This window comes from Henckelia pumila, chromosome 2 (genome assembly GCF_033568475.1).
Source record: "Henckelia pumila isolate YLH828 chromosome 2, ASM3356847v2, whole genome shotgun sequence".
Classification (NCBI taxonomy): domain Eukaryota; kingdom Viridiplantae; phylum Streptophyta; class Magnoliopsida; order Lamiales; family Gesneriaceae; genus Henckelia; species Henckelia pumila.
Genome location: NC_133121.1, coordinates 195816944 through 195837340, shown reverse-complemented (window position 1 = coordinate 195837340; position 20397 = coordinate 195816944). Strand labels below are relative to the sequence as shown.

The following is a 20397-nucleotide window of genomic DNA, read 5'->3' as shown; positions in this document are numbered from 1 at the left end:
CAAACATCTCCAGATATGTTCACGTTTGAAGCTTTTGTCTTGGACTTCTTTTGTGGTACAATTTTCTTGGGTGGGGCAGAACGTTTCTTACCCTTTCCACTTGGCCCCTTCTTGGAGTAAGAAGAGGAGCCAACCAAGAGTACCGGTTTATCCTTCTTTAATATGGCCTCATAAGACACAAGCATATTGATCATCTCTTCAAGGGTGGCCTCTATCTTGTTCATATTGAAGTTCACCACAAATCCGTCAAACGACGAAGGAAGTGAAAGAAGTAATAAGTCCGCGTTTAGCTCATGCTCCAATGTCAAATCGAGTGTTACCAACTTTTCAAGGAGCCCAATCATGTGTACCCCATGCTCACGGACCGAAGTCCCATCTCGCATGCGGCATGTCATGAGCTTTTTGACGGTGACATACCTCTCCGACCTTGACTGAGCTCCAAAAAGTTCCTTGAGGTGCATGTATATGTCAGCAGCATTCACGGCATCCTCAAATCGCCTCTGTAGTTCATCAGACATTGAAGCTTGCATATAGCACTTGGCCTTGACATCATGGTCCCACCATTGATCAAGTTTTGCCAATTCTTCTGGACTTATATTAGTCGGTGCTTCCTTTGGAGGATTCTTTTCTAACACGTAGAAAATTTTCTCCGAGTTTAGAACAATCTTTATTTTACGGAACCATTCTGTATAGTTTGCGCCAGTCAATTTGTTTTGTTCGAGAATTGAGTATAGTGGATTGCGCGAATTCATTTTAATGAAATACTGAAAAGAAACAGACAATAATCAGTGATTGTTTAATTAATTTACTAAGACATAAATATGGCGAAATTTAATTTTATGAATTTCACTCCCACTATTTTAACGATTTCACTACCCTCTAGTGAAAACGGGAAACTCCATTCCTTAGTGGGAATATGGAGTCCAATTGACAAATCATAGTCCCGAATAATATCAGCCAACCATAATTTTCAAAAGGTAGAGCCCAATTACTTCCAAAGTAACCCCCATGTTTTTACCTCATGTCCAATAAGGGCCCAATAATATGACGCCGTTTATTGTGACATGTCAAGATAACTCATCAATATTAAGTTGTGATGGACGGTCGCCATGTGGATCCCCCAAAAATATGAGCCAATCCCATGTGAGTTCCACCCAACTTACAACATGTGTCGATCCAATGTACAGCTTTCCGACGAACAGGCCCCCCTAATAATATGAGCCGGACCGTATCCGCGGGTAGCATCTCATACATTGATCGTTGATGGAAGGTAGGAACATTTAAACAATATTTAAATTCCCTTTTATAAATATTGATATCAATTTTAAATCATATTTAAAATGAGGGATTTTAATTTTTTTTGAAAATTTGTCTCATCATGCAATTTATGTATGCTTGCAGGATTCATAAAATTTAGTCTAAATATGCATACATCAATAATATCATATATTATTTAAGGATGATCGATCCCATTATCTAATCGACCCGTGGTTGCCAATCACGAGTCTAAGTCCAATCTTAGGTGATATGCAAGTATGCAATGCAATCCTATTACATTGAGCTTCCATTTACATTTCTTCGGTCTTTATCGTCTGCTGGGCCCACCATTGTCTTCAAATCTTTATCTCCCACTAAGTCTAACAAATTTACAATAAATTTCGATGACAAGTAGGGGATACATATTTAAGGGTGGAAACGGGCCATAAACCAAGCCCATTTTTTATTACAAATGACAATTCAAATTGGTTCATAAACCAAGCCCATTAATAAAACCCAACAACAATAAAAACAAATGTAAACTACCTAACATACACCTACAATATTGGTCATGACAATCGATCATCCTTTTATCCAATAATTAATTCAATAATTAAAGCATTGGATAACATGCAATGACATCATAATTAAAAGATAAAATCATATTTTATCTAATACATTCATAAGATCATATCTTATCATCAATTGTACCAAAATAATTAATTTTATAAAATCTAATTTAACGGATAAAATTTATAAATTTTTCAAAAATTCAAATTTATCCAAAAATCAATTTTAAAAATTTCGGACTCGAACAATTCGATCCGATGCCTCGTGGACCAATCAAAAATAATTTTCGATCGGACCAAAAACTAAAATTCCAAAATATTAAAATTTTAATTAAAAATTAATTTTAATTTTTTCCGGGCTACCCGGGACAATCCCGGGCAGCCCGCGCCCCAAAATGGGCCCAGGCTGGGCAGCCCGTCGCTGCCCCGGGCAGCGACAATCGCTGCCCGATGTGCCCATTAAATTTTAATTTAAAATTTTGTTTTTGTTTCAAAACTCGAGGCCAAAAATTTTGTACAATCGATTAATTTAATCGTTTGATCTGAGCAACCTGTCTCTAATACCACTGTTGGAAAACATGTTCAGATCAATTAAAAATTGATACCCGGTGCAGTGGAAGTTTAAAAATTTTTATTTTTAATATGGAACAATTCCATATCATGGGTATCAAAACTTTACGATTAAATTATGTTGCAAGTAAAATAATAATAATCACAATTAATAATATTTTACCTCTTCAAGCAACGGCTTGATTATGGGCACCAACAGAATTTAATCTGCTCTTCTTGTATATCCCGGGAACCGATGGCTTCACGATCAATCTTCGGAATAAGGTCCACGATCAGAAAACAGAAACCCTCTGATTGATTGCACTAGAAATCAATCAGATGTTTATCGATGAGAATAAACAGATTTGATCTGTTAATTCGGAATGTAATTTTTCACAAAAATCACAGACCGAATTTTCTCTAAAGGGACAGAGGAATTTTCGAAAATTCCCCTTTAAAATATGTGTGATTTCGAAAATTGCAAGAATGAATTGTGTCAATTTTCGAACACTAAACATGTATTTATAGATAATTTTTAGACTAAATTAAGTTATAATTGTATTAGGACTCTAACTCCTTAGGGCCCACAATCCATAACTTAAGCCCAACAAGCCAAGCCCGTTGTTATAGAATTTAATATAAAATTCATCATGACTCCGATTGATAAACCGATTTCACCAATGTGCACAGAAACCATTTCTGCACCTTTTAGAGTCAAGATAATTTTTCTGAATCCGAATTCAGTGATTTCCAAAAATGCCCATCCCTATGTCATTTTAGGAAATTCCACTCCCTTTTAGTTAAGAAGTCCAACTTCTTTTTCATTAAATTTAACTCTTTAAATTTAACTATCTCAACGGGGTTTAGTAATCCATTACTTGTGTGACCCTCAATGGTTCAGGGATACAGCTAGCCGTGGGCTCACAACTCCTTGTGACTCGGAACAACAATTTCCGACTTGCCCAACGAATAATGGTAAGAGCGTCTAGCAACATCGCCCCATGATTCCCTAGGTATCACTGATAGTGCCTGCAAGAACCCGTAGATTTTGGTTAGCGTACAGTACGGTCCCTTCATCCATATATCCCGATCGAATCAACAACCATTGGTGCATCGAGAGTCGTTCGAGATTCGATAACTATGCATTACATCTTGGAGATCAAATAGTGGCATCGCATGTATTACTAGGAAAACCGAGTAACCTAAAACACATCATGTACTCTGGCCAGAGATTCGTCACACTAATATCTCCTCAGATCGCATATGATATTCACACTCGCAAGTATGTGGTGAATCCTTGACAACAAAGCATCGACTCCTATATGTGTCGTAACTGTACTCAATCCCGACACCTGATGACCCCAATAGAGCCGGTAAACGAGTCAAAGTACAGTACTAGCATATAGAGTCTCAATGATGTTTCAAGTAGTAAGAACTAATGGTGTACAACCAAAACTGCGGACTTTATCCACTCGATAAGTGATAACCACTTGGAAAGTCCGAATAGGGTAGTTCGATCATTCATCATATGAATATCCATTTGCATGCTTTGAACATCTCTATGTCCATTACCAATGAAACATGGTACTTGGCATCACAAATGCTAGTCTCATTCTCGAGCGATCCTTATCCTTATTAGCGGACGACTCAATTGACAAGGAATTGTTTAGAATATACAGTGACTATAAGATGTGTTTCATAATAGTGATCTCTCTTTATTCACTATCTCATCTTACTTACAATATAGTATATTCAAGGTATTTATCAAAACAACAATAGTATATCACAATATAACAATATGAAGAAAGACAAAGATAATGCCATTAATGAATGTAAATTATATTAAACAAAGATTGTTTATACATAGAATCACAAAAGCCCTTAGCCACAAGTTGGCTAACCGGACACCCACTCTTTTAGGTTGCTCCCTCCTTTAAGTCCCAGCAGCTCATGTACATCCCTCAATTTAACTTCAACATAAGCAATTGTTCCTTCCCATTCATATAAGATAAGGTCTCCTTCCGGTTGACCGTTTTTAACAAATTATAAGGAAATGGAGGTTTGATTTTGTGCTGGGAATTGTGGAGAATATTCATATTCAAACCGAGCCCAGCCACCACAAATTTAATTTAATTTAAACAAAAAACATTAAATGAAATTCATTTGGCGCACTCCTTAATTCATTTCAAATTACTCTCCACCGGAAATTCCGTTTTCAGTTGAGATTTTTCACCACTTCGCAGCTCGCAAATCCTTCTCCTGCACCTCACGTCACAGATTGGCGGATTCATCCAAGCTTTGTACTGTAACAGTTCAGTTTGACGGGGTCAAAAATGGCGGTCCGAGATCGGAACGGTGTGGCGGAGTACCTGCCGGAAGTCGGGATCCCCACCGGATTGAACAGAATCAAGACTCGGAGGATCGTGCCTCGTGAAAGGGTGAGTTCGGGAGCTGAGGATTCGGATCACTACAGCGAGTCTCCATCTGCTGGAGCTTCGTTTTCTAGGACGTTTAGGAAGCAGAAACCTAAGATTGTTGATGAAGGGCCCGGGAAATTGTTTCATCCTAAACAGGGTTCGGATTTTATTTATTTATTTTAGTTTTCGCATGCGTGGAACGTGGTTTGAGTTTTTTTTTCCGTTTCGGTAAGTTTAGCAGGCTTTTTTCCCATGCTTTTTTTTATTTATAATTACTATGTATATGCGTTTTAATTTGGGATTTGAGATGAAGACCAGGCTCTATTTGGTATTCCTTGTGTAATTAACTATTAGTTTATCCATGTTCAATGTATTGTTGCATCAATGATCATTGAGAAATTTTGATTCATAAATTTTCTTTTACTCTTATTTCATAATCCTGTTTGGTAAGTGGTTATGAGGCCCAAGGACTTATGGCTATAGCAAACAAAAAGTTAGATTTGAGGTAGTGGGTTGTTTCATTAGAATTATTATAACACAACTTGCTCTTTATGGGTAAGTTTCGTTATTGGGATCATTGCTGTTGCTGACCTCAGTTGATTTATTTTTTGCAATAAATTTTTGCTGTCTTTGATTTTTAAGTTCTCATGACACATGACAGTGGTAATGTTTTAGACTGTCAGTGTAGAAGTGTGATGCGCATGTTCAATATGGTGCTAGGACACTGGGAGTTAATCAGTTATGAGTCGAGAATGCATAAAACTTCATAGGATTCTGCTGGTATTAGGGGCTTGTAAAGTGGGCAAATGTCTTTTAAATGTACATGGCTAAGACAATTTACTCGCATTCACCATAAAAGAAGCAGTAAAAATTGAGATGAGATAATTATCTTAAGCTAAAGCTGTGTACAAATTCAGGCAATCTGCCTTGTGCGATTCTCATTTAATGAGATTACGCTTAATCAGATATTGGATATGAATGTAATCAAGCTACACACCACATTTACAATTAATGAGATCTTAGAATTGTGGGCATTGAAATTATGTTTAAATGGGGAAAATAGACTGCACACCTCATAGTTCTCCAAAGTCTCTCTCTTTCTACTCTCTCCCTCTCTCTCTCACACACGCACATGCACACGCGTACATTCAAGCGGTTGTCTGTATGCATGCACCAGAGCTAATCACATCTTCTTACTGAATTCTTCAATTGAAACACATTTTACCTGAAATTACTTTGGGGCCAGGATTCGGCAAAGGAAGGAAGATAGCTCGGTGGTTCACTTCGTCCTTGTTCAAGGATTCTGACCAAACTTTGGGTGATTTTCCAAGGACCAAGGTGAGGCATTAGGAGAATGATCTGGGTTTGCAATGTTTGTTTCTTTCTCTTTAGCTGGCACTGAATTGCTCATGCATGCAACAAATTTGACAGTCCACATCAGCTCACAACATGCCCGACAAAGAAATGACCAGAAGAAAATTTCCCAAGGGGCAGAAGAATTCTTCTAAAAAAGAGTTTTCACTTGGAAAAACATCAGCAGAAAGAGTACCTAAAGGTCTAAAAAGTTTTTCACATGAATTGGGTCCAACAGGCAGCATTCACTCTGTGAATCCAAGGGCTCAAAGCTTCAATGATTTGAAGGTACATATGACATTAATCTCAGTGTTTTATGTTCTGATGTATTATTGTGTGCTTATTAGGATAGCCCAAATTATTTCGTCCCTGTCAAATTAAGATTCTTGGGTATTTATGGGAAAATAACTACTTTGACCTATGGATACTTTCGAATGTCTATACTGGTGTCAATGTGATGCTTGTTTGTCTTCGTTTAATCTTTTTGTGTTTACAATATCAAGTATGTTTATTGACCTATTACATGACATCTAGGAGCTCTTGGGATCACTTCACTCGAGATTTGATGCAGCAAAACAAGTTGTGGACATTGAGTTGGGAATGTTTTTGCAAGAAATGCAGGAAATTCTGCACAAATCTGATTTTGTAACACTGGAGGAATATAAAATGGCAGAGGAACTTTCCGTTCTTGCTCAACAATGTGTTGATATGAGTTCAATAGACTTCCGAACAAAATGTGAAGCAATCGTCCAAGATTTGACTGAAAAGAGACTGAAATGTGAAGCAGGACCACTGAAAGTACTAGTTACTCGCGTCCTTTTTATATTGACTCGGTGCACAAGGCTATTACATTTTGACAATGATGATGGTTTGGTGCATGAGAGATCACTCAACAAGGTCATGGAATGTTTAGGAAGGGTCCCGTCTGTTGACAAGAGTTGGGTTGCAAAGAAAGGATTTGTGGATTCTGATGCTAGCAATGTTTTGAAATTGAAGGGTGATCCCAAGCGTAAGCTACAGGGGAAAGCTCAAACTGGCTTTCCTTCTTGGGCAATTGACAGCAGCTCTGAGTTGCCTCTTCATGAGGAGGAACCTCAATTAGGAACCAGTTACATGTCCGTCGGTAAAAATACATCTCCTTCAAATTTGCAGCCTAATCTTCTTTCAGCTGTTAACAAACTCCATGGCTTGGATGGTGGGAGTCAAGTAAACAGGGAGCATGATAACTTGCTTGAGGATTCTAATCTAGTGATATGCCGAATATGTGAAGAGCTAGTTCCTTCTATGCATTTGGAGCCTCATTCCTATATATGCGCTTATGCTGATAAATGTGTTTCAAAACATTTAGTTGTTGATGACCGTCTCTTTAAGCTTGCCGAGTTACTAGAACACTTGTTAGAACTGCGCAATTCTAGCAATCATGAAACTCATGTAAACCCAGATATTTTGAGGTTGCAGACTGCAAACTTTCCAGCAACATCAGAAAGTAATTCGCCGAAGTTCATTGAATGGCGAAGTAAAGGGATGGATGGAATGCTGGAGGATCTGCATGAGATGGACACTGCCTGCATTGAAGATTCTCATCTAGCAACCTCAGTGAACTTGAAGAGCCACTTGGGAAAATTGGTAAACCAGTGTGGCCCTCCATCCTCAAATGGAAGCATGACATCCACATCATCCACAAACAGTCCTAGGACAAGCAATTTTGACATTTTTTGGATAGATCTAAATAACTTGACCGAACAAGAGGACTTGCAACAGGTTTGTCTTCCTCGACCAATATTTTATTATTTAAAGAGTGCTGACAAAGACTAGATGGCTAAATGATGTACTATTTATGCTGGATTTTCATAATATATTATGGTATAGTTGGCATAGAATTTGAAAGATATGACATTTTTTTTCCTTATTGAATTATAATTTACCTACAAATACCACGGGATTTTGACTAGGCTTAGCACACAGAGTGAACAGGACACTAATTGCACTGCAATAGGCATTGATATCTGTAGATATTATTTTAGAGCTTACCTTCTATGTTTGCTACTGGAGAAGCCAAAGCAGGAGCACATAGATCAGTCTAGTTTGGACTCTGGAAAATCATTTGTGTCGATTCATTCTTGTAGTGCTTGTGCACATGGTGTTGGGTCTTTAATTTAGGAAAATAAGGATAAAATGGGCAAAGTAATGCTTATATAAAAGGGCTTTCATCCCACCTCATCCTCAAGAATTTTATCAGATAATGGGGGATCAGGCTGTAACCAACATAAGTATCAAGCCTTACTGTTCCTCATACAGCTCAGCTGTTCTAGATTAGATGAGATCTATCTACTTGGTCTTTTCTCACAAAAAGGATTTATGCTACCATTCTTGTGAATTAAAGTCTTATGTCTAGTTTAATTTGTGTGGTCAAAAAGGATTTATGCTACCATTCTTGTGAATTAAAGTCTTATGTCTAGTTTAATTTGTGTGGTCATTTTGATTATTTCATGGGCATCAATCCTCTATCAAAGGACATATTGCAGAACTGGTTGTACCGTGTACGTCTAAATGTTTCTTTTTCTATACAAAAGAAATGATGACAATATTTTCCTTTGATCGTTGTTTTCCCTTCTATTCGGAAGATGTATTGCACATGTTTCTTATTTACACATGTCTCTTACTATCTTGCTCACTTGAATTATAATTCATTGGTTTTCATTTTGCATTCTAGCATTTCTGAATTTTTTAAGGGATGTCTTTTACTTTAATGTCATATCATTTTCCTTTTAATGAAATGTGACATACATTGGAGATACAATTTACGTGTGAATTTAATCTAAATCACTGCTTATCTTGGAATGCATACTTCATCGTTTTGTTTGCAGATAATTGACCTGGCTGATATTGCCCGCTGTGTGGCTGAGACTGATCTTTCAGATGGAGGATCCCACGAGTTTTTACTTGATTGTATGCAAGACCTACAGGACATTTTGCAACATACTAAGCATAAGGCTCTTTTGGTGGATACATTTGGTAGCCGAATTGAAAGCCTTCTGAGGTAGTATGTTTGACAGGATAACTGAGAGCACATGTTTAACATTAATGTGTGCTGCCTGTGGTAATCAGCATTTGTTTCCTTGATATGCAGGGAGAAATACATTCATGCTTGCAATCTAGTGGATGATGTTAATGATGTACCACATCCAGAAAGCTCCAGATCATTGCTTGACAGTACATCTCAGAGTAGTACAACATCTACTCCTTCACATAGGACGCATAAAGAACGTATTAGTATTGACGATTTTGATATTATCAAACCCATCAGCAGAGGAGCTTATGGCAAAGTATTTCTGGCCCGAAAACGAACTACTGGGGATCTATTTGCTATCAAGGTATGGTTCAGATGCATAACCTTCTAATGCTGCAGATGACAACTCAGTAAATCCATGCTCTACACCCTTAAGCAGCAAATGGGGGGAGATTATACCTTGTCATTACAATTTATGGGTTGCCTGACTATATTTGATTGGTAGTAGTTTGTGAAAGACTTGTCTAAAGCTTGTATGAAGTATGACAACCAGCCTAAAGCTAACTAGGTGTATTGTCTAGCATGCATTGAAACTTCAAAACATGTGTCTTTAATTTGCATTCAAAATACAATTTCTCCTTGTCCTCTCGCCTTTCTAAATTTTAGCACAGGCAACTGTAACCAGTCTCTGTAAGGGTTCTTTTTGGAAAAGGGGTTTAATTATTTGCAAATCATGATTTGGTATTAGCTAGTAAATTTTTACCTCACGTTTCCTGTTTGCCTAACACGGTAACTACAGCGAGCAACATGTTACTTAAAAATTATTGAGAGACTATGACTTTTCACTTACCCATGTTAGACAACCGCTAAACATTGCCATTTTATAGATACCCAGTTTTTCTCTTCTTTGTGCTAAATTTCTAGTTGAGTATATCTGTGTATGTTTAACGGTCATTTTATTTGTTGCTTATGCAGGTGCTCAAGAAATTGGACATCCTACGAAAAAATGATATTGAGCGCATACTGGCTGAGCGTAATATATTGATTACGGTGCGGAACCCTTTTGTGGTAATGCCTCATTTTGATTAAATTATCATCCAAATCAACTTACAGGGAAATGAATACCAAATCCATTTATGTTTAGTCTCTAAAAGTATGTTACCAACTATAATTTATCCTTGATAATCCAAAGTCCAAACATCAATGTTGAGTTTCAAGGTAATACAAATGAAGTGACGAGAAAATGAAACATAGCACAAGATTTTGGTGATTCAGCAGTAAAGATCGATATCCATGCACAAGCTCAAAAGGCTAAAATTTTCTTAATTTCTCTTATATTCTCTTTATATAGGTGAAAATACATTTGGATAAACATGGTGGAAAATCTTAGCTATCCTAAAGCTTAATTAATCATATTAATATATATTATAACCTTAATAATATGAGATCTGATTCTGCATAATATCTTTGATTTCTATTTCTTCCTCTCAACTTGAACATGGAAAATTTAACTGAAAGTTGTATGATTTTATATTCTAAATGGTGAGCAGTCGAGTAGTGCTTTAATTTGATTAGTAGCCCACAATCTCTATTGGGTTTACGAAGGGGTATATCAGATTGGTAGACTTTAAAATCAGTGGCTGTTTTACTTGCAGCAAGGACAGATAGGTAGGTAGAAGCATGACCATATGATTACCGTTCACGTGAACAGTAGCCAAGATAAGTTTTTTTGGTGTGGTTACCATACATGTAACAGCAACCTGGTGGGGTTTTTGGTTTTAGCAGCCATAGATATTTAGACAACACACAAAAAAACTGTTGATTGGAATTTCCACTTTGATACCCGAGTAGTAGAGATATAGTGAATAGAGAATGTGGTACAGTTTGAGTTTTATTCCCTTTGGCCATAAAGTTCTATATCCAAGTGAATATCTGGAGAATTCAGATTCTTATTGATCCCTTAGATTAGATTACAATAATTTTCTTTGGATATTGGTGAAAATGCATTGGAGTGAAAGTCGTAAAATCTTTTCTATACTCAGAATCACTATTAAATTTTCTCAAATATCTGCCTGTAATTTTGACAATATCACATATCTAGCATATATTATTTGACATATAATAATCCACAAACAATTTTCTGTTGTCTGGCAATAAAGTTTGTGAACCTATCAGAATTATGTTCGTTGATGCTGCAGGTTCGTTTTTTTTACTCATTTACAAGTACAGACCACCTCTATTTGGTAATGGAGTATCTCAATGGTGGAGATTTATACTCTTTGCTGAGGAAAATTGGTTGTCTTGAAGAAGTGGTAGCTCGTACCTATATTGCGGAATTGGTACTGCTTTGCAGATGTTTTATGTAAATTCTCGTTTGAATCCTATTAACAGCTTGTGAAGATACTTGTGGAATGTTTCAGGTTCTTGCTCTGGAATACCTTCATTCTCTTGGAATAGTGCATCGAGATCTGAAACCAGATAATATTTTAATTGCACATGATGGGCACATCAAGGTATCATTGACAATTGATAGACTAAAATTGTAACACTTTCTTGGAGCTTTTGTTGACGTATGAGTACAGTATATGATATATTGGTTAGGACTCAGGAATATGCCTCATGGTTTAATCTGTCTCCTGCAGAAAAGTTAATTTTGTAACGATGAATTAAATTCTCTTGCAATAATCAACAGTTAGTTCATTCATTCTTATTCCTACCTGAGCCATGATGAACAATGGAGATGCAGTCACCTCCTTGATTCCAAGGACTACTGTACAATATCTGCTCCAAATACTTCATTGATGCAGAGCCTAGACAATGATGGCTGTGAAACAAATAAATAAAATTTGTATGGTGACTTTGTGATTCTATGATTTTATGTGCTGGTTATAATTTATGATCTCTTACAAACTCTCAACCTGGGTTCTTCTCAATTTTATCATTCTTTTTCCTCATCTCATAGGACTAACATACTAAATTATAAATCGGCCTTGTATTTAACAATAAAAGGATCAAGGCCCAAGTTAGGGAAGCCCATAGTTAATTAGAGTTCACGTGGGAGGGAGGAAAGGGGAGGATAAAAATATGAGCAGAGGAAAGTGATAGGATGCAGTTATTCATTTTCTGAATTTTTGGATACTAGCAGTAGCTAGGGAAAAGAGAGTTACCCCTTCGTAAAAAGGGTTACATCTGGGAATAGAAATTTTCATTTATACACTTCAGTTTGTTTGATTTCATCTTCTTTCCATTTGTTGGTAACTTGAGAGAATTTGTGGTTGCCACAAGCTCATTGGTGAAGATGTGAATATCATGTGTGTTACATGCCTACCTATTCCATTTCTAGTTTTTCATGATCATATCTCTAAATCCTGAACTATTTGATCAGCTAACAGATTTTGGATTATCGAAAATTGGCCTCATGAATTGCACCACTGATCTATCTGGACCTGAGATCAAGACATTTGAGGGCCCAGAAATGCACGGTCGGCTCAATACCGATTCAGAGGACAGTCATCAATCTGCTGTCGGCACCCCAGACTACTTGGCACCCGAAATTCTTTTAGGCACAGAACATGGTAAGGGAAAAATATTTTCTTTTGTGCTGACAGTCCTCTGTTTCTTTAGCACATCTTCAGCTTTCTGAAACTAACACGCTGAATGAAGGAAAATATGTGTTTGATTGCTGATGTTACCTTCTGGATGCATCTGCAGGTTATGCCTCAGATTGGTGGTCTGTGGGGATTATACTCTTTGAATTTATTACTGGAATTCCACCTTTCACTGCTGATCATCCAGAGGTATTTGATAATTTGGTTCTCAAATTTGTAAACAGCCTTTACCTTTACCAATACTGCAGTCTATCTGTTTCCCATTTTAGCACTGGCCTATAGATCACTAAATAATATAAATATGATTGTTTTGAACCATGGGGAGAATTTGAAGAGATGGCAGTAATTATTTTAGTTTCCTATTAAAATATTTTTCTTGAACATGTAAACACAGTCTGGTTGAATGACATCTGCTGTTATCCTGTCAAATCAGGACTTCAATTTTAGTGGTCCTCCGTGTATCTTTTTAAAATTGGACAAAGGGAGCATTCAGCATCCAATCATTTCTAATAAGACCGATGAAATCTAGTCTGCAAATTCATTGCCTCCATAACGGATTAAGTCCTATTACTCTTATACTCTGATTCCGGACTCTTAGTGATCCAGTTACTTTGTATCTTTTTAAAATTGGACAAAGGGAGCATTCAGCTTCCAATCATTTCTAATAAGACCGATGACTACTCAAATCTAGTCTGCAAATTCATTGCCTCCATAACGGATTAAGTCCTATTACTCTTATACTCTGATTCCGGACTCTTAGTGATCCAGTTACTTTTTATCTTTTTAAAATTGGACAAAGGGAGCATTCAGCTTCCAATCATTTCTAATAAGACCGATGACTACTCAAATCTAGTCTGCAAATTCATTGCCTCCATAACGGATTAAGTCATATTACTCTTATACTCTGATTCCGGACTCTTAGTGATCCAGTTACTTCTTTTTGATTATGTATTGCTTCTGAATATAATTTTTGTGTGATTAATTTTCTCTCTGCGAAGGTTCTGTTTTGTTCATCTTTCTATGTATATTCCTTGCTTCTTTTCGGTACGAATGTTTATTTCATTCTCCTTACGCTTGGTCATTTTCTTGCCTTGACAGATTATTTTTGACAACATTCTCAACAGGAAAATCCCCTGGCCATCTGTTCCAACAGAAATGTCTTTTGAGGCCCAAGATCTGATTGACAGGTTTGTAAATATGATTAAAGATGAGCGACATTTACAAGTATATTGGGGTTTGGAGAGTTAGTCCTGTCATTCTAGTTTCTTAAAACTCTTTGAGAACTATAATAGCAGCTTCTATTTCAAATGCCGATGACCTGGACTGTGATCATAGCAGGAATTTGGTCCTTGTTTCTATTTTAAAAAGAGCAAGAATGTATCAATATTCTTTGATTGAATAAAATTATAAACTTAATGGATAACTGTAGATTAACTCCACAATAATTAGTGAATAAGGGTCCCTCTACTGCAGTTATTAATCACCTCCCTACTTTGCCACTATGTCTCTGTGCACTTATTTTCCGTCTTTTTGTGTGCATTGGCTGATTTTGTACACATATTTCTGATAGGCTGCTTCTTCATGATCCAAATCTACGTTTAGGAGCAAAAGGAGCGTCAGAGGTTTCATCATTAATTGAACTATAATAGTGTTTTCTGATCATCTGAATAAGCAAAATGATAAACCTTACAATGGTTTGGAAGATACATTCACACTATTACCTTTGTTTCCCTATTCCTTTCAGGTGAAAGCACATCCCTTTTTCTCCGGAGTCGACTGGAATAATCTCGCTTTACAAAAGGTGGAACACCAGCTCACATATTGGATTGGTTTTCAACCTTTGCATTTAAAATTATATATTCAATTGCAAATGAGTTTTCTAGGTTATAATATTTATATTCTATTTGTATTTGAATGGTGATCAGTTCGAAAATTGGCTTGCAAATGCCGTTTACTGCCATTGACATTCCCGTTTCGAATTTCAAATAATTTCTTCTCAGTCTGCTTGTCCTATATGAACTTGGATTGGTGTTTTTCTCAAAATGAGCATATTTGTTCCTGTAGGCTGCTTTTGTACCACAACCTGACAGCATAGATGACACCAGCTATTTTGTCTCGCGATATAACTCAACTGGAATACATGATGAAATTTCTTTGGATTCAACCTCTGAAAGTTCTGAATTGCACTCAAATTCTGGACTTGAGGTAAACAACGTTACTCAATGCTCAAAATTAAATTTCATATCCGCTGAGAAGATGATTACTCATCCATTGGCTTTGACTTGAAAACTTTTCATCTAAATTTCTAACCTCTTATTTTAGCAATCCTTTCCATCAAACTTTATGTGATCTCGATGAGTTTCTCGGTAACTCTTGGCCTGTGGTTGAGAAAATGTTCAAATCTAGTTTAATGGGGAAATAATATAACTTCAGATGGAAAGATGATTCAGATTGCACATCCAAGGGTTTAGTTAGAGTTTTACATTATTTTGTGTGCAAATTCATGACCAAAAAAACACAAAATCAGGAAGAATAATGTTGTTTATACTTGTATGTTTCTATGACTCTCCTTACACCACTACTTTACTAACATGCAAACGGTCATCCTCATAGAATATATTTGCAGTGGTGATCATCATTTTAAATATTTTTTGTTTCATTGTTTGTATCAGAATATGGACGAATGTGGTGATCTTGCGGAGTTCAATTCTCCCCTCGATCTTTCCTTGATTAATTTCTCTTTCAAGGTTAGTCTTCTCCGCATCTTGCTTCTTAAATCTCCTTCATCAACATTCTCGATCGATCTATTTCAATGAGAAGTTCAATTCCATGATCCTGATTCGTCCATGAGATATGGATCAAACTTCATCTCTGTACCACAAACCGTCCCATGATGTTTGATTCGTTCATGAAATGTGGATCAAACTTCCTATATGTACTGCAGGCCTTCCAGTTATTCTGTTTTCAGTGTTTGGTTTTTCTTTATGCAAGTACTCTTGTATTGATTGATACACAGTTTTATCACAAAAAAAATCTGCAGAATTTGTCACAATTGGCATCAATCAATCATGATGTGCTCCTACAAAGTTGGAAGGATTCATCATCTCCATGCAAAGGTTCGTTGATCTCCCCAAGCTCTTGATTTTCGCCGCTCATTATACATTTAGACGATGAAAAGTCTGTACAGAAGTCATGTAGCCGTTCGCAAATAGCTTAGGACTACGATGTAATATATAAAGTAGGCCACTGTGTATGTACAAAAATATTATAGGAGAATATGGATTTCTAATACCAATAGCCGATTGTATTACATTTGATTTATAGTTAATCTCAACAACAATTCATGTTGCCTCATGCACATTAGAAAGAATAGGCTTCATTTTTATCCACAACGACTTCTCTTCCAAGTTCTGTTTCCAAATCATTTTATTAAGCCTCATATTTCATGTCGTCTCAAAAGTCAAAATGCAAAGATTTCATGAATGGGTGAATCAACGTAAAATTTTAATAAATATGCAAGAAAATAAAAATTTGAATGAATTTTTCACTTGAAAGGATGATTATATTATTATTGCTTACTATTTGCTTTCGGTACAAATATCTATCATTTGGTGTGAAAATTAGATTCATATCATTATATCGTTTCAGGTCGACTCAACTTGTACAATGGTTAGAGCTAAAAAATAGTAATAGTCATTATCTTTTGAAGAAGTGAATGAATTCTTTATTCGTATTAATTCAAAGGCAGTCTGTACAACTCTAACATAAAGACAAAGATTTCAACAAAATAAAGATCACTTATCAAATCGCCTAAAAACATAAATAACCTAATATATAGGTATGAGCATATCTTTTACCCAAATCTTCAAGCTTTGATATGAGATTGATTTGTTAATGTAATGTTATCAATATTCTACACTACCTCTCAAGTAGGGCTGTAATGTTGATTAAGCTTAGCTTGGGGCTTAAATCTTCAAAATTCTTTCTCGGAAGCGCCCTAGTTAGGATGCCAGCAGTTTGAAGAGGAGTAAGAAGATATATTAACTCGATTATTCCTTCCTCTATCTTCTCTTTTATGAAATGACAATCAGTTTCAGCATGTTTCGTTCTATCATGATGCATTGAGTTCTCTACAATATTGATAGTCACAGAACATCTTCATACGTTTATCTTCAACAAACATTTCATTTCATTCATAAGCATTTGTAGCCACATCCCTTCATATATGCCAAGTGTCAATGCTCTAAATTCAGCTTCAACACTACTTTTTGATACAACCAGCTGTTTCTTGCTAGTTGCTACTCCAAGTAACTAATTTTCCCAAACATAAGAGCAATAGCGAGAAGTTGACCTTTTATCCACTGACCACTGTTGATCTCGCCTAATCAACATCACAGTATAATTTGATGCCCTTGTCAGCTGATTTTCCAATGTATAATTCTTTTATAGGTATTAGTTTCAAGTATATAAGGATCCTATAAATTCTCAGTGTGCTCTTCATTTGGATTATTCATAAATTGACTTACCATGATCACAGAGTAACTTGTATCAGGCCTTGTGTGAGATAGGTATATGAGTTTGCCCACAAGTCTTTGAAATCTCCCTTTATAAACCGGTGCACAATTTTCTTTTGTTCTCAGTTTACTTGTTGGATCCATAGGAGTGTCTGCTGGTTTACACCCAAGCATCCCTGTTTTATCTAGAAGATCCGAATAATTTCATTGGGAGACAGAAATTCCTGAATGTGACCGAGTTATTTCCATCCTATGAAGTATCTAAGGCTCCCCAAGTCCTTGATTTCAATTTTTTTGGCTAACAAAATCTTGAGAGTATTTATCTTTTGCACATGATCCCTACTAAAATAATTTCATCAACATACATATACGATTAGGGTAGCAACGTTTCCATGTGGTGAGTGTTTAACAAAGAGGGTGTGATCGGTAAAATATTGATTGTATCCATACTGCTTGGTCACTCTTATGAATCTGTCAAACTATGCTCTTGGGAACTGTTTAAGTCCATATTATAATCGTTTCAGCTTGCAAACCTTGTTGGTTGTGGATGGAGACTCAAATCTTGGAGAAAGGTTCATGTAAACTTCTTTCGCAAGGTCTCTACTGAGGAATGCAATCTTGACATCTAATCGATGTAGTGACCAATCTATATTTGCAGTGAGTGATAAAAGAACTCTCTAACTGTATTATGTTTGGCTACCAAGACAATGGTTTCTTCATTATCAATTCCATAGGATTGTGTGGATCCTTTTGAATCAATCAACACTTCCTTCTTCTCTATATTTATGAAGACCATTTGCAAACAACAAGCCGTTTTTTAGAAGGAAACTCAGTGATGTCCCATGTCCCATTTTTCTCTAGAGCTTGAATTTCATCTTGTACTACAACTTTCCACTTTGGTATTGTTAGAGCCTCTTGTATGGTTTTATTAATCTGTGCTTGATCCAAGGTCGCCACAAAATTCTTGTATTTTTTAGATAATCCCTGATATGACACAAACTTAGAAATTGAATGATTTGTGCACTCTCAGACACCCTTCCTCAATGCAATAGGTAAATCATTATCTTTAGCATACATGAATGAACTTACCAAGAAATGTTTTTGCTCCCGTATCCGGTTCCAATTCCGGGTTCTTCAATTGATACTTGATTCTCCATCTTCTTTTGGTTCTTGTTTCTCCTAGAGTAGGTAATAATTTCATCATGTGTATTGGGTTGAGTAGTGTCAGCAGGTAGTCTTGGAGTAGGCAAACTATAGGTTGGAATGTTGTCCAAATCTGCATGTGAAGAAGAGATCATGAGTTCATCATGAACAAATGCATTATGTGAATCAAATGCGATGTGGGGAACGCCTAAGTCATTGGTCTTCATACTGATATCACAAAACTGATGTTCACACAACTTTGAATGTCAGATTTTGGAAAGTATGGCTGATTTCAAAAAAAAGTCAGATCCATAGAGTTATAGAACTTTCTTGTAAGTGGAAATATCCCATTTGATTTAAAGAATACCCCAAGAAATTACACTTAACAGCTCTAGGATCTCACTTTCCCCGATGGTGACTATGGATATGAACAAACGAGTAACAAACAAATGCTTTGTGAGGAAGAAATTATATGAGATGTGTATTAGGTTGTCTTTTATGTGGGACTTGACAAGGGGTCTGGGATTTAGGACTTGGGAAGACATTCTACTAATGAGATAGGTTGTAGTGACTATGTCTTCTCTCAAAAAATGTTTTGGTACATGTGTGGAAAACATGATAGATTGAGCCACTTCCAAATGATGTAGGTTTTTTTTTTTTTTTTTCCCCTCTCTCAACCACACTATTTTGTTGGGGTGTATTAATACACGAGCTTAGGTGAACAATACCTTGACTTGTAAGATATCCAATAAGGATGAAGGCAAAATATTCCTTGGCATTGTCCGTTTTCAAAATTTGTACTTTAGTGTGGAATTGAGTTTGAATCATTGTATTGAATTTCTAAAATATCATATCAGTCTCAAATATTTCTTTCATTAAGAACACCCATGTTATCTTAGGTAGTCCTCATACGTCGTTGTGGATTAATGCGAAAGGTTGTGATTCTTAGGTCTAGATAAGAATTTCGAACATGTATAGCAAATTGAAAAATTTCACAACCTTTGAATTCTTATTAGGAAAAAATAGATGGAAAATTTTTACTGAGATACATGAAATTGGGATGTCCCAACCTATAATTCAATAACATGAAATCATTATCCCTTTATTGGAAAATAGAATTTTGATATCGACTAATAGACACTAGACAACTAGAGTTATGAACTTTACCCTTGGAAGAATTGTTTGCCTCAAGTGGATAGAGTCCCAACATTGTTTAGAATTTTTTATCATCTTCCCCAAATGCAAGACCTGCAATTCACAAGATTTTGAAGAAAATCTAGCAACGCAATTATTATTTGTTGTGAGTCTACTAACGAATAATAAATTGCAATTCAATTCAAGCATAAAAAAGACATAGTTAAGTGTCAAATCCTTTGATACAATCACTGAACCAGTTCCAATAAATTTGGGGGGATGATCCATCTGCAATACTGACTGTTATATTCTCATGACAAGAGCTAAAATTGGTGAGAACATCTCTATATCTAGTCATGTGATCTGAAGCACCCGATTCTACACTTCAAGAATTCAGTTTATTCCTCGTAACACACAGGGCATTCCAGAAATTACCTTTGTGTGATAATGATCCAGTCCTAATATTTTGAACAAAACTAGCTATCTGAGATTGGTTGATCACCTGTGTCAAAATTCCAAACTGCTCTTTGTTAAACAAATGGACTCAGTGGATGCTGAATTTTCTTCCTTTACTGCAGTATTGCCTCGGTCTTAAGGCATGGATGTTTCCAATTTGCTGGCTTCGCATGAATTTTTTAGAAATTTTCAATTGTGTGGTTCGACTTCTTGCATCATTCACAATATTGAAGCTCAATTTTTCATTTATCTTGGCTGTAATTTTTAGGAACACTGGCAACTAGGGCAGAAATTTTTCAGTCTGAGAATTAAGGGAAAAAGTCTCAAGCATCACTCTTTTCTACTTTCCTCCCTTCCTCTGAGAAGTCTTCTCGTAGGCTTCTTGAT

General features: G+C 36.2%; 1 protein-coding gene across 3 annotated transcripts; it reads left to right on the top strand.

The window, feature by feature from the left end:
- The first annotated feature begins 4440 nt into the window (after window positions 1-4440).
- Window positions 4441-16108, top strand: LOC140877491 (probable serine/threonine protein kinase IRE4). 3 transcript variants are annotated; one of them, XM_073281027.1, is made up of 17 exons: window positions 4441-4949; window positions 6039-6130; window positions 6224-6433; window positions 6680-7906; window positions 9013-9185; window positions 9276-9519; window positions 10131-10205; window positions 11354-11494; window positions 11576-11668; window positions 12541-12730; window positions 12867-12952; window positions 13862-13950; window positions 14334-14385; window positions 14508-14564; window positions 14828-14968; window positions 15436-15510; window positions 15804-16108. In XM_073281027.1, exons 1-17 carry the CDS (start codon window positions 4709-4711, stop codon window positions 15903-15905), a joined length of 3288 nt encoding a protein of 1095 aa, XP_073137128.1. In that variant the 5' UTR covers window positions 4441-4708; the 3' UTR covers window positions 15906-16108. The 3 variants fall into 3 exon arrangements, 2 of the variants coding, with proteins under 2 accessions (XP_073137128.1, XP_073137127.1); XM_073281026.1 differs by having other exon boundaries at window positions 10131-10223; XR_012149277.1 differs by lacking the exons at window positions 14828-14968; window positions 15436-15510; window positions 15804-16108 and having other exon boundaries at window positions 10131-10223; window positions 13888-13950; window positions 14508-14565.
- The last annotated feature ends 4289 nt before the right edge of the window (window positions 16109-20397 follow it).

Excerpts from the sequence above, each read along its gene's own strand:
- LOC140877491 (XM_073281026.1), top strand. The coding sequence starts at position 4,709 with ATGGCGGTCCGAGATCGGAACGGTGTGGCGGAGTACCTGCCGGAAGTC. Across the intron at positions 6,131-6,223 it reads GTGATTTTCCAAGGACCAAG|TCCACATCAGCTCACAACAT; the intron begins GTGAGGCATTAG and ends CAAATTTGACAG. Across the intron at positions 10,224-11,353 it reads CGGTGCGGAACCCTTTTGTG|GTTCGTTTTTTTTACTCATT; the intron begins GTAATGCCTCAT and ends TTGATGCTGCAG.